The sequence below is a fragment of the Mustela lutreola genome, chromosome 14, assembly GCF_030435805.1.
Source record: "Mustela lutreola isolate mMusLut2 chromosome 14, mMusLut2.pri, whole genome shotgun sequence".
Lineage (NCBI taxonomy): Eukaryota > Metazoa > Chordata > Mammalia > Carnivora > Mustelidae > Mustela > Mustela lutreola.
Genome location: NC_081303.1, coordinates 75,414,325 through 75,426,985, shown reverse-complemented (window position 1 = coordinate 75,426,985; position 12,661 = coordinate 75,414,325). Strand labels below are relative to the sequence as shown.

General features: G+C 59.2%; 2 protein-coding genes across 12 annotated transcripts; one reads left to right on the top strand and one right to left on the bottom strand.

The window, feature by feature from the left end:
* Nucleotides 1-130: 130 nt before the first annotated feature.
* Nucleotides 131-10,273, top strand: CREB3L4 (cAMP responsive element binding protein 3 like 4). Of its 9 annotated transcripts, XM_059145737.1 has the most exons (12): nucleotides 131-702; nucleotides 2,956-4,035; nucleotides 4,922-5,111; nucleotides 5,294-5,516; nucleotides 5,666-5,787; nucleotides 5,914-5,973; nucleotides 7,169-7,261; nucleotides 7,399-7,505; nucleotides 7,627-7,695; nucleotides 7,819-7,903; nucleotides 8,066-8,162; nucleotides 8,275-8,734. In XM_059145737.1, exons 3-12 carry the CDS (start codon nucleotides 4,935-4,937, stop codon nucleotides 8,466-8,468), a joined length of 1,227 nt encoding a protein of 408 aa, XP_059001720.1. In that variant the 5' UTR covers nucleotides 131-702; nucleotides 2,956-4,035; nucleotides 4,922-4,934; the 3' UTR covers nucleotides 8,469-8,734. The 9 variants fall into 9 exon arrangements, with proteins under 9 accessions (XP_059001720.1, XP_059001717.1, XP_059001721.1 ...); XM_059145734.1 differs by lacking the exons at nucleotides 131-702; nucleotides 2,956-4,035 and adding an exon at nucleotides 9,357-10,273 and having other exon boundaries at nucleotides 4,317-5,111; nucleotides 8,275-8,501; XM_059145738.1 differs by lacking the exons at nucleotides 131-702; nucleotides 2,956-4,035 and adding an exon at nucleotides 4,318-4,552 and having other exon boundaries at nucleotides 4,934-5,111.
* On the bottom strand, nucleotides 8,640-11,872 carry JTB (jumping translocation breakpoint). 3 transcript variants are annotated; one of them, XM_059145758.1, is made up of 5 exons: nucleotides 11,450-11,869; nucleotides 11,233-11,315; nucleotides 11,046-11,128; nucleotides 9,582-9,661; nucleotides 8,640-9,176 (listed from the first exon to the last, which is right to left on the bottom strand). In XM_059145758.1, the coding sequence occupies exons 1-5, from the start codon at nucleotides 11,530-11,532 to the stop codon at nucleotides 9,020-9,022; spliced, it is 486 nt and encodes a 161-aa protein (XP_059001741.1). In that variant the 5' UTR covers nucleotides 11,533-11,869; the 3' UTR covers nucleotides 8,640-9,019. The 3 variants fall into 3 exon arrangements, with proteins under 3 accessions (XP_059001741.1, XP_059001742.1, XP_059001743.1); XM_059145759.1 differs by having other exon boundaries at nucleotides 11,282-11,319; nucleotides 11,450-11,868; XM_059145760.1 differs by having other exon boundaries at nucleotides 9,025-9,176; nucleotides 11,042-11,128; nucleotides 11,233-11,319; nucleotides 11,450-11,872.
* Nucleotides 11,873-12,661: the final 789 nt, after the last annotated feature.

The window sequence follows — 12,661 nt, the reverse complement described above, 5'->3', positions numbered from 1 at the left end:
GAGTGACGTGCCATGGAGGCAATCGGAGGCCGGCGGGCGGGCTGGCGGGGGCGGGGCGGGGCGGGAGTGCGAGGGGGCGGGCCCAGGGGCTGCGGGCCGGGGGCGCCGCGGGGCGGTCCGACGGGCCGGGCTTGCCGGAAGCGCGAGCGGCCGCGGGCGAGGCGGGAGTCGGGGCCCCGCGCGCGGAGCCGAGTCTTCCGCTCTGGGACGCCGCGCTCGGGTCCCGGTGTCCGGCAGCGCCTTCTCAGCCGTCCCCGCGGAGACGCGCAAACCCGCCCTGCGCGCTCGGCGCCGGGGGAAACGGACTCCTCGCTCGGCTTCCCTCTCCCGCGCTCTCCGCGGAACCGGGAAAGGGAAGCAGCAAAGAGCGGCCGCTCCTTGACAGGAATCCCTCTGGACCGCCGCCCGAGGCCTCTGCTGTGCGGCCTCCTGGCTGCCCCGAGAGCCTGCCGGGAACCGGTGGGACACGGCCCGGGGGCGGGGGGCACAGCCGGCCCGGGGAAGAGCCGCTCTCCGCAGGCTCCAGCCTCCAGCCTCCGTCCTTCCCGCGCCTCAGGGCATCTAGCCGGGCTCTCGCCCCCCGAGTTTTCCGTTCCTGGATGGCACCGAGGACTCGCCACTCAGGCCCCTGCTGTTTCCTTAGCCCGGATCCTTTTGGCCCACATTCGCTGTGCTTTCGGAATCTTCTAACCTCATTGGAGGGTGGGATTTTAAGAAGGACATGAAAAAGGGGGTTCAGCCTAATCTTTGCAAAGGTGCAAAGACCATCGTCTCAAGAAGAGGGAGGAGTAATGTCTCCGAAGGCTCTGGAAAAGGAGGCCAGCAACTTCCTCAAGAGGGAATGTGAGGGGGCGCCTGGGTGGCTCAGTGGGTTAAAGCCTCTGCCTTCAGCTCGGGTCATGATCCCAGGGTCCTGGGATCAAGAGCCCCATATTGGGCTCCCTGTTCAGCAGGGAGCTCCAGCTGGGGCTCCTGTTTCTCCCTCTCTCTTTGCCCCTCCTCCAGGTTTATGCACACTCTCTCAAATAACAAATTTAAAAAGTTTGGGGTACCTGGGTGCCTCAGTCGTTAAGCCTCTGCCTTCGGCTCCGGTCATGATGCCAGGGTCCTGGGATCGAGCCCCGCATCGGGCTCTCTGCTCCGCGGAGAGCCTGTTTCCTCCTCTGTCTCTCTGCCTGCCTCTCTGCCTACTTGTGATCTCTGTCAAATAAATAAATAAAATCTTTTTTTAAAAGATTATTTCTTAAAAGACTTATTTATTTATTTTAGAGAGAGACAGAGACAGCATGAATGGGAGGGGCAGAAGGAAAGGGAGAGACAGAATCTCAGGGAAACTCCACATTCAACACAGAACCTGACACGGGATTGAGCCCAAGACCTGGAGATGATGGTCTGGGCCAAAACTGAGAGCTGAATGCTTAACTGACTGTCACCCACGTGCTCCTTAATATTATTGATAATTAGTAACATTAACAAGAAATCATGGACTGGGAGACAGGACACCTGCAGATGTGTCCCAGCTCTACCTTAATTTTTTGGTAAGATTTTATTTTATTTGAGAGCAGAGAGAGGGGCAGAGTGAGAGAAAATCCTGAAGCAGCTCCCCACTGAGGGCAGAGCCCAATGCAGGACTTGATCCCAGGTCCCTGAGATCATGACTTGAGATGAAATCAAGAGTCAGATGATTAACCTACTGAACCACCCAGGCACCTCAGGTTTTTTTAAATAATTTTTTAAGGGATGCCTGGGTGGCTCAGTGGGTTAGGGCCTCTGCCTTCGGCTCAGGTCTTGATCCCAGGGTCTCTTCTCCACAGGGAGCCTGCTTCCTCCTCTCTCTCTGCCCGCCTCTCTGTCTACTTGTGATCTCTGTCTGTCAAATAAACAAATAAAATCTTAAAAATAAATAAATAAAATAAAATAAAGATTTTTCTTTATTGAAAGCCTGCTTCCCGCCCCCGCCTGCCTCTCTGCCTACTTGTGATCTCTGTCTGTCAAATAAAGAAAATCTTTCAAAAAAATAATTTTTAAATTTTTATTTATTTATTTTTAAAGATTTTATTTATTTGTCAGAAAGCACAAGGAGGCAGAGTGGCAGGCAGAGGCAGAGAGAGAAGCAGGCTCCCTGCAGGACAAGAAGCCCGATGTGGGACTCGATCCCAGGACCCTGGGATCATGACCTGAGCCGAAGGCAGCGGCTTAACCAACTGAGCCACACAGGAATCCCCCCCCAAAATAATTTTTTAATAAAGATTTTTCTTTATTTATTCGACAGAAATCACAAGTAGTTGGAGAGGCAGGCAGAGAGAGAGAGAGGAGGAAGCAGGCTCCCCACAGAGCAGAGAGCCCGATGCCGGCTGGATCCCAGGACCCTGAGATCATGACCTGAGCTGAAGGCAGAGGCTTAACCCACTGAGCCACCCAGGCACCCCCTGACTTCGTTTTTTTAATATGAATTTTTATTTTTATTTTTATTTTTTTTTTAAAGATTTTATTTATTTATTTGACAGAGAGAGATCACAAGCAGGCAGAGAGGCAGGCAGAGAGAGAGGAAGGGAAGCAGGCCCCCCGCCGAGCAGAGAGCCCAATGTGGGACTCGACCCCAGGACCCTGAGATCATGACCTGAGCTGAAGGTAGTGGCTTAACCCACTGAGCCACCCAGGCGCCCTAATATGAATTTTTAAAATGTGTGTATTTACAAAATTTTTTTTCTTAAAGTAAGGTCTACCCCAAACATGGGGCTTCAGCTCACAACCCTGAGATCAAAAGTTACATGTTCCACTGACTGAGCCGGCCAGGCATCCCTCTACCTTAATTTGATGTGTGATCTTAAGCAAGTCATTTTCTCTCCCAGGAATTTGATGAAGCAGGTGAAAGAGGGAAGTCAGACTAGAAAATGATGCCAGTGAGTCCTTCCAGTTTTGTTTTGTTTTGTTTTTAATTTTTATTTATTTCAGAGAGAGAGATGAGAGAGGAGGGTCAGAGGAAGAAGCAGACCAGGGAGCCTGATGCAGGACTCGATCCCAGAGCTCCAGGATCATGACCTGAGGCGAAGGCATGGCTTAACCAACTGAGCCGCCCAGGCGCTCCAATTCCTTCCAGTTTTGATTAACAGAAGCTGATTACATTTTCCTCATAATCATCCCTGCACATGCAACCTGCAAGAAGCTCTTTGAAACCTTTCTTGCTCTAGGACAGGTCTAAGCCAGGACAGCTCTGCTTTCCTTCGAGCTCTGCGTCAATCTAGGACGCCTGCCTAGTCTGCGCACTGCTTGAGCAGGAAGATGCAGGAAGACGCGCAGGAAACTAGCCTGGCACAGAGCAAAGAGCTCAGGCACCCAAACCTTAGCTTCCAGCGGAACCTTGACGAAGTCACTTCTCCCTCAAGCTACCCCTTGCCATGAGAAATTACAGGAGTCATGTCAAATGCCTGAACATCCAGTGGTTACTCAGTGGACACCCGTTCCTGCTCCTGTCCACGCTCGGCACCGGCACGCCTCAGGAGGGGACCGCCGGCCCGAGTTCCGGATCCACACCCCGAACCTTCCTGCGGCTCCGTGACCGCATTTGGAATGAACCCGTCGCCCATCAGCTCCAGGCCAAGGCGTGGCGGAGCTGCGGGCCGAGGCGGGCCGAGGCGGAGCGAGGAGCAGGGAGCCCGAGGCGGGGCTCGATCCAGCACCCGGGGCTCCGGACCTGAGCCGGAGGCAGCTGCTTCACCGAGCCGCGCCCGCGTCCCGACACTCTGCCCGCGTCGCGGAGGCTCGCCCTGCTCCGGCCCCCGCAGCGACGACATGGAAGGACGTTTAGGAAAACGTCGCGGGACCTACAGAAACGCCGGGCGCGGACTCGTCGGAAAGGGCACCCGAGCAGCCCCCCGCCCGCCCTCAGTGTCTTCCTTTTCAGCCTTTCGGCTTCCAGCCCCCCGTGGGTCTCCCAGGCCAGTGGGCGAGTCCCGCGAGCGCGGACAGGGCAGCCCCCGCGCCGAAGCGGGCGGGCGCGACTCTCCGCGCTCAGAGCTCCGGCTGGGCCCACCCGTTAGTCACCCTCGCCCGGCGCCTAGCCAGGGCCTGGCGGTCCCGCGGGAAGCGGCTGCCCAGGCGGCTGCGCCCCTCCCCCCGCGGCGCCCCCGCACCTGCCGCGCCGCCGGGTGGGACTCGGAGTCCTCCCGAGGCCGCCACCGCGGCACCGCGCCCCCCTTGGCAGCCTCCGACCAGTCGGCGCGCAGCCTGCCTCGAGGCGGCGCTCCCATTGGCTCCATGTCCTGCCCCTCATGCTCTTGCGTCCAATCAGACCCCAGGGCGGACAGCGCGCCTCGAGGCCGCAGAGGGGCTGCCTCGGCCAGTGCCCCGCGGTCGGCCGCCGCTTCCCGCCTTTGTTTTCCAGCCTGCGGTGCGCTCGTCTGACCGAGGGACGGCGGGAGAACAGGCACTTCGTGTCCTCCGGCCCCAGCCATCGCCGACCTTCCCTGAAGAGCCCCAGGCTCTCGGGATGAGTTGCTGTCGCTAGGAGAAGCTGAGGCAGGGCGGGCTGCCCGTGCCTCCCTGCAGTCCGGTCCGCGGACGCCTGGGCTCCCAGCCCCCGCCGTGGCTCCCGGCCAGGCACAGCCAGCTTCGCGCGGCCGGAGTCAGGCCGGGGGCGGGGCTTGGCTGGGCCGGTCCAGGATGCGAGATCCTGGAGGGAGGAGGAGCGGCGGTGCTCCGGGCCGCCCGCGGGCTGGGCCGGCTCGGCGGGGCCGGGCTCTTCGGGACCGGCGAGGCGGCGGTGGCCCGTTCGTCGGCAGCGCAGAGAAGGCCGGGGGCGAGGTCCCCGGGGGGGGAGGGGTAGGTGAGGCCAGGGGGTGACGGGAGAAGACCCCCGGGGCCAGGTGAGGAAGGGGGCACCCAGCCGCTGCGTGGGGAGGGTGCGCTCACCCTCCTGCAGCTCTCCCGGCAGGATGGACTTCCGAACCCCCGACCTGCTGGACGTGTGGCTGGAGCCCCCAGAAGAGGTCTCAGCAGGAGCCTTCCTGGAGCTGGGACTCCCCTACCCTGCCCCAGAAGTCCCAGGGCCTAAGCTCCGAGAGCAGAGGCCCGGAGGCTGGGAGCCCAGCGGGGGACGGGGCTGTGTGAGTGTGAGGCCCGCAGGTGGGGGTGGGCCGAGCCACAGCTGCGAGGGGAGTCATCTGGGGACCAAGCTCCTAAGATGTCCCAGGACACGGGGGACTGCAATTGAAGCGGGGCGGACCTGGGTCTGACTGGCGCGCCGCTCTCCAGACCTCTCCCCTGCACACCTGCATGCTCTCTCCCACTGTAGGGCCTTCAGGAGAGTGAGCCCGAAGACTTCCTGCAGCTGTTCATTGATCCCAATGAAGTGTACTGCTCAGAGGCATCTCGTGGCAGTGACAGTGCCATCTCCGAGGACCCTGGCCTCGCAGACAGTTCCCCTGCTCTCTGTGAGGTCGTCTATGAGGCAGGGGGCCTGGAGAGGCCGCAAGGGGAAGCTGGGCCGGCTGTAGGGCTCATCTCTCTCCAGCTAGGTCAGTGTTCTTTGTGGGAAGGGGAGCGTGGCCTTTCACTTCCGGGACTACTCCCGGGGCTAAGGGGTTTCCCCAACCTGTGCCTCTCCCCGCTGCCATTAGGGTCTACCCTTCCTCTCCTTTCTCCTAGCCACCCGTGTCTCCCTCAGGTCTACGGAGCCCACCACGGACGGTGCCTGCTACCTGCATGGTCGGCGAGCTGCCCCTGGCTGCTCACGCTCACACACCACCCAGCGTGGGCGCTGCAAACCCAGTGCCCCCCGCGACCCTGGTGAGTCTTAGCCAGCCAGAGCCGCACTCCTGGATGCAAAGAGATGCACCCACACAGATGGGGTGAGGGACTGAGGAAGGGGAACACTCATGCTGAGCCCTGCCCCGGTTTTTGTGGGCCCTGAAGATCGGAGACATGAGCAGCTCTGAGAGCACGAAAGGACAAGAGAGACACAAGCCTTTGGAAGTAAGGTGGTGACGACTCGATTAAGGAGAAGGTGGGGTGAGGGAATCTGGGGAGAGGGCCTGGGAGAAAGCCCAGACCTTATGTGCAGTTTACTCAGCCACAGGTCAGGACACGGAGTGGGATGGGCTGGCTGCCTGGGGATTCAGCCTGCTAGGAGGCACCGGGTGAATTTTCCGCCAAAACAACTGTGCAGCTGCACCCACCACTCTGGGGGGTAACACACGGGTGCCTTCGGAAGACTGGCTGCTCTGTTTCTGCAGTAGTGGGAGAAGGGGGTCTTGCTCAGGTCACTGTGGACCAATAGTCACTGGAAAAGAAGTTCTAGTCTTCCTGCCAGTCTGTGGCTGGAGCTGGCCCCAGGGTCCAAGCCAAGCAGCTCAGAATTGAGGGACCTTAAGAAGTCTGATGCTTCTAGGCTTGCTTTCCCATCAAAACACTGGGGAGTTGGTGGCTTCAGGGGAGCAAGGGATCGTCGGGAAGAGGCAAGATGACCAGAAATGTTTTAGCTAAATGCCAAAGGCCATCAGGAGCCAACAGCAGAGACAAATGCCTCTGAAGTCCAAGTGAAGCATAGAAATTTCAAAAAGGAGCATCAGAAAGGCAGGTTCCTCGGTTGACAGGCCCGGGTTCACCCGATGTCATCTACCTGCCCCACACACTGTGTTATGAGAAGCTAAGCCTGGTGACCCCTGGGAGTTCTCTGTGAGGAGACCGAGCTTTAGTCCTGAAAGTGGGGCTCAGACCCTGAGGGCAAATGGGTCACTGCCCCAGGGAGCTCCCTGACGTAGACCCCGCTGAGACAACACACTGCCCAAAGTTAATGGGCAAAAGGGAATCATTTGCTTGCTGTGAGATGAAGCAAACCCTGCCTTAGTGAGTTCCTGTCTTCAAATACCCTTCGGAATTGGGGAGGCATGCACCAGAACAAGCCCCCCACCCAGTTTGCTCAGAGTGCCAAGGTCCTAAGTCTGGGGGCAAAGGATGTAACATGAGCCCTCCTCTCGCTTCACAGCCCCAGGAGGCCCCTTTGGCTTGGTCCAGGGACTGTCTGGATGAAGTTCCCTCCCTCCCTCAGTTCATGGTTACTCATTCCTTAGCACACACGGGAGACTCTCCAGGTGTGCAGGGGGCACGGCCCTGGGTGATGGGAAAGGGAAGACCCTCTCCCTGTCATTGATTCTCTGTTCTCCACCAGCTGCCCCGTCAAACGTTGCTCCTGACGGAGGAGGAGAAGCGTCTGCTGGGACAGGAAGGGGTTTCCCTGCCCCCTTCCCTGCCCCTCACTAAGGTACCATGCTTCCCCAAAGAGTATCCCCAACCCAACCCAGTGGCCCCAACATGGCCTCTGAAGAGCCAGGATTATAAGAGCAAGTGGGGAGTTGAGGCAGGTTAAAGGCCCAGCACTGACACACCCGGGGCCCCTAGGCGGAGGAGAGGGCCCTCAAGAAGGTCAGGAGGAAGATCCGTAACAAGCAGTCGGCGCAGGACAGTCGGCGACGGAAGAAAGAGTACGTGGACGGGCTGGAGAGCAGGTACGTCTGGACCCAGTGTCTTGCCCCCTGTGGGCCACACTGGGGGACTCCTTCCTTACCGAGGCAGGCCAGGTCTGGGACCTTGTGACTGCAGACTGTCCTACCTCTCCGTGCTCTCCAGGGCAGCTGCCTGTTCTGCACAGAACCAGGAGCTACAGAAGAAAGTCCGGGAGCTGGAGAGGCACAATATGTACGTGACAGCGGACAGTGCGCCCCAGGGGGAGGGCGTGTGGCACACAGGGCCCATCCCCGGGGCCTGGCTCCCAGGAGAGCGGACTCTCCATTCCTCCTCCTCCTCTCTCTGGTGCGCCAGCGCTCTGGAAGCTCAGCTCCACCAGCTGCAGATGCTCGCTGCCCAGACCTCCAACAAAGCTGCCCAGACCGGCACTTGTGTTCTGGTACTACCTACTTCCCATCTCCCCCCACCTCGGCCCTCACACCCCACTCCCAACCATATGCACCTTCCCATCCCCGAGGACTCCAACTGCCCTCTGTTCATGCTGCCCTTGGGCCCCTCCTTTAGTGTCCCCACAACCCAAGTGTCCTTTTGCTTTCTCCAGATCCTTCTTTTTTCTCTGGCCCTCATCATCCTGCCCAGTGTCAGCCCCTTGCAGGGTCTCCGGGAAGCTGGCACCGATGACCACCAGCGGCAGGGAGGTGAGGCGGGGCAGGGTGGGGCTCCGCTTTCTTGGGTCATCGGGAGGTGGGAGGTCGGTCCTGTCCCGTCTAGGACCCCCCACCCAAGGGAACACTCTGTTACTGCCCACAGTGATTTCCAGAAATATCCTGACTCACAAGGACATGACAGAAAGCTTGGGGACCACAGCGGTAGAGCCTGGACTGGAGGGGCCACCTAGGGCCAAGGGGGTCCATGGCTCAACAAGGAACCTGCTGGAGAAGAGGGGAGGCAAGCCCGGCCCCAGTGGGCATGTCAGAGCTGTCCTGCGCGCGGATGAGATGTGAGCTGGAACACTTCGCAGGCCACTTCCAACCGCAGTAAGGAATCCGGGATCCCCGATGGCTCTTTCCCCTGGGATTCCATTCGGAGTTCTTTGGCTTCAGGGTCTGAATCATTTCAGGACACCCTAAGTATCTGTACCCTGAGGCCCAGGCTATGTGATGAGGCATTTCAGATACTTTTGTTATACATCTACAATTTTATTTTTTCTTTGGATAAGGGTTGGGGGGAAACAGAGGTTTTGGCTGAGAAATAAACTTTTTTGCTGAAATTTTGTCCTGAAAATTTTAAATAAGTACCAGAAGAAGGGGAAGCCAGGTAGTTAGTACACTGGGGCCTATTGCTATCCCATTTCTGCCACCAGGACTTCCTGTCCCAAACCAAATTATAATAGAGAAGAAAACTATTCTGTATTTTGCTCGTTAATGATCCAGACAAGAGACAGAGAAGGAGGTGCCACCACAAGTTCCCAAGAACTAAGGGCCCAAGTCCGTTCATTCTACTGTCTGTGTCTGAAGTACAATCCCTAAGGCCCCTATCAAAAAGTGGAAGGTAGCTATATGGACTCGATTTGCTTCCGGACCTTTTCCAGAGCCTTTCTGTCCAGCTGTCGCTGACGAATGATGACAAGGCAAGCAAAGACCAAGGCCACACCCACGATGGCCCCTTCAAATTTCCAGAATAAATGTTGTTCCATCAGAGCTGAGCGGCAACTAGGAGCAGGAAGAAACAGTTATTCCCGGGGAAGGCTGAACCACCTCTCCCTCCAAACTCCCTTCTAGCGAGGCCTAATCAAGATACAGCTGAGAGAAAAGAAGAACCCAGAGTCATCCTTCTAACGTGTTTACCCTATACAAATCCCAGTCAAATCTATCGTTCAACTTATTTTCTAGGGAGGTAAGCAGAGCTGGTCTTAACCAATTCTACTGATGAGAAACTGAGACCAATGACGAAGTGCTGAGGATGACAGCTGGAACGTGGATTCAAATACTTTGGTGCCCCACCCCCCATATGCCACACGACCTCCAGACAGAAAGATGTGGGGCTATTAGTCTGCTTAACACCACAAGAACAAAAGACGTGATCTAGAAGGTTCCAAGATGAGAAACAACACTTGCCTTTTGAATTCATTCCTCTTAGATGAGCTGCATGTGATTTTCTCCACATACCCTGTGGAACCACACTCAGGGGTGGTTTTCTGTCAGAAGAAAAGGACCAAAGCACATGTCAGGAAAGGGCAGCAGAAACAGGAAGACCTGCCATTCAGAAGCGCCAGGTGTCCACCTGCTATGCCGCAGAGCTTGGGCAACAGAGGACCAACAAAGAAATTGTTTGTTTTTAAGGATTGTCTTTATTTGGCAGAGAGAGAAGCAGTGAGAACAGAAGCAGGCCCCTGCTGAGCAGGGAGCCTGATGTGGGGCTCAAACCCAGGACCCAGGGATCATGAGCTGAGGGCAGACACTTATGGACTGAGCCAGCCAGGCGCCCCAAGAGAGAGTTCTGATGGGGATGGTGGAGGTACTGGTTGCGTGATCATTACATATTAGAACACTGCAGAGGGACACATTTCAGAGCCTACAGGGTTAAAAATGATCATGACTGGGGTGCCTAGCTGGCTCAGTCAGCATTTGAGTCTTGATCTCAGAGTTAGGAGGTCCAGCCTCACATTGCTGTAGCGCTTACTTAAAGATTAGATATTTAGGGGCGCCTGGGGGGCTCAGATGGTTAAGCCTCTGCCTTCAGCTCAGGGCATGATCCCAGGGTCCTGGGATGGAGCCCTTCATCCGGCCTCTCCCCATGCCCCACCCCCAGGCTTGCAAATAAAGTCTATTAGGGGAAAAAAAAAACAAAACACACCCACAAGAAAAACCGAAAACCGGTTTGTAATAATTATAGGTGGAAAAAAAAAAAAAATCTTCAGGGCGCCTGGGTGGCTCAGTGGGTTAAGCCTCTGCCTTCAGCTTGGGTCGCATGGGGCTCCCTGCTTGGCGGGGAGCCTGCTTCCTCCTCTCTCTCTGCCTGCCTCTCTGCCTGCTTGTGATCTCTGTCTGTCAAATAAATAAATAAAATCTTTTTTTTTTTTTTTTAAAGATTTTTATTTATTTATTTTGAGAGAGAGAGCGAGACAGTGAGAGAGAGCATGAGAGGGGAGGTCAGAGGGAGAAGCAGACTCCCCATGGAGCTGGGAGCCCGATGTGGGACTTGATCCCAGGACTCTGGGACCATGACCTGAGCCTAAGGCAGTTGCTTAACCAACTGAGCCACCCAGGTGCCCTAAATAAATAAAATCTTAAAGAAAAAAAAAATCTTCAAAGAATCAGGGCACATGAACCTGGCAAGTGGCAGAGAGCAGAAAGTCAAGCAAGAGCGCAGAGCCCCACAGGAAGGGGCACGACCCAGGGGAAAGTCAAGGAGGCTCAACTGACGGAGCCACCCAGGTGCCCCTAAAAATAAATCTTCCTTAAACGAACACGATTATTAGCCAAATATTACCATTAACTTAGGAAAGGGCGCGTTTTCAGGGGGACCCGCACCGAGACCGCAGGGAAAAGCAGCGGAAGCGCGCGGGGGCACATACTCACGGCCTGGAAGCGGGAGCAGGGCGCGCACTCCTCGGCCACCGCGAAGTCCTCGGCCAGCCAGCACGGCAGGTTCGAGGCGCCCACTGCAACGGCAGAGAAAGGCCGCCCGGACCTCGATGGGAAAACGGGTCCCGCGAAGGCGCGGCCCACCCGACCTCCCGGCACCGCCGGCCGCCCGCGTCCCCACCTGCGCTCCGGCCCGGTGGGGGCACGAGGGGGCCCGGGCCGCCACCCACCTGACAGCTGCTCCGCGGGCGCGGGGGCCTCGGCCTGGCTGCACCGGAGCGGGGTGGGGGTGGGGAGGCACAGATCAGAAGCCGGACGACAGGCAAGTCCCCCCGCCGCCGCCGCCCGCCGCCGCCGCCCGCCGCCGCCGCCCTCCGCCGCCGCCCGCCGCTCCTCACCAGAGCTTTAGGGTGAAAGCGCAGAGCAGCCAGCACAGGCGGCAGCGCTGGGGGAGGCGCCGCCTCCCTCCGCCCGCAGGCATGGAGCGCTCGGGGTCGCGCCCGTCGGGGCGGAGGCACTTGCGAGACCGGCCTCGGGCCTCGGCCGGGGCGCTTCCGCCGCGGGCTCCGGGGGTCCGGTCAGGGCGGCGAGAAGCGACACCGCCTCTCAGGGCAGAGGCATCACTGGGGCGGCCCCACGGCCACGGCAGGAACGGCCATCACGCCTTCCTTGGACTGGGCTTGAGCTCGCTTCCTGGGGCCCGCACGGCCCTCGGGAGAGGCCGCGGGGGACGGCCTAGCGCCCCGTCACGTCCGGGGCCGTCCCGGCCGCCGCCATCTTGCTCCGCGGAGGAGGCCGGGCCCGCGGCGGGGGGAGGGGCGGGGCGGGAGGAAAGGCCGCAGCCGCGGGGGATGCCGGGACCTGGGAGGTTCCCGCGGCTGCGTCGTTCCGCGCAGGCGCGCGAGTCTCGGCCCTCCGCAGGGGGCGGGCTGGGCGGGGGGCCGCTCGGCCGGTGCTCGCCGCGGCCGGGTCCTGCTGCGTGGCCGCCCGCGGGCCCGCTGTGGGCGAGGTGAGCGGCGACACGGAGCCGTCCGCCGCCACCTCCGAAAGCGCGGGGATGGCCCGCCGAGCCGCCAGCCGGCCCCGTTCCTTCCCGGATGGTCCCGGGGAGCGAGGCGCCCCCGCACTTCCCCACACCGGGGCGCGGTGTCTCCGCTCCCCCGGCCGAGCCGCCGGCGCCGCTGCTCCCGGACTGCGCCCGGGCCCGGTACCCTGGCGAGCTCCGCGCTTCTGCTGCCCGGTGGGAGCGCCGTTCGCGCCGGGACGGGAGCGCGGGACCGGGAGTCCCGGGGGGAACCGAGGCGGGCCTGCAGGGCGCCGGCCGCCTCTCGGTAGCCTCGGGAACGGGGACGCTCGTGCGCCGTGTCCAGGGTTAGGGCGACGTGCAACCAAGTATTTTCTTTATCCTCTGATTGCACTGGGTCCCATCACTGTCCTACTTCTTGACGTCAACGTTTCGGTCACCTTGGTCTTCGGTGGCCCTGGGTTGTAAGCTCAGCGTGGAAGTGACGTGCAAGGCCACCCAGAGACTGAGCGGGAGGGCCCAGAAGAGCGACTGCAAGGCCAAAGATTCACCCCCCGCTTTCCGCCCCATGGAGATAACCCTCCGT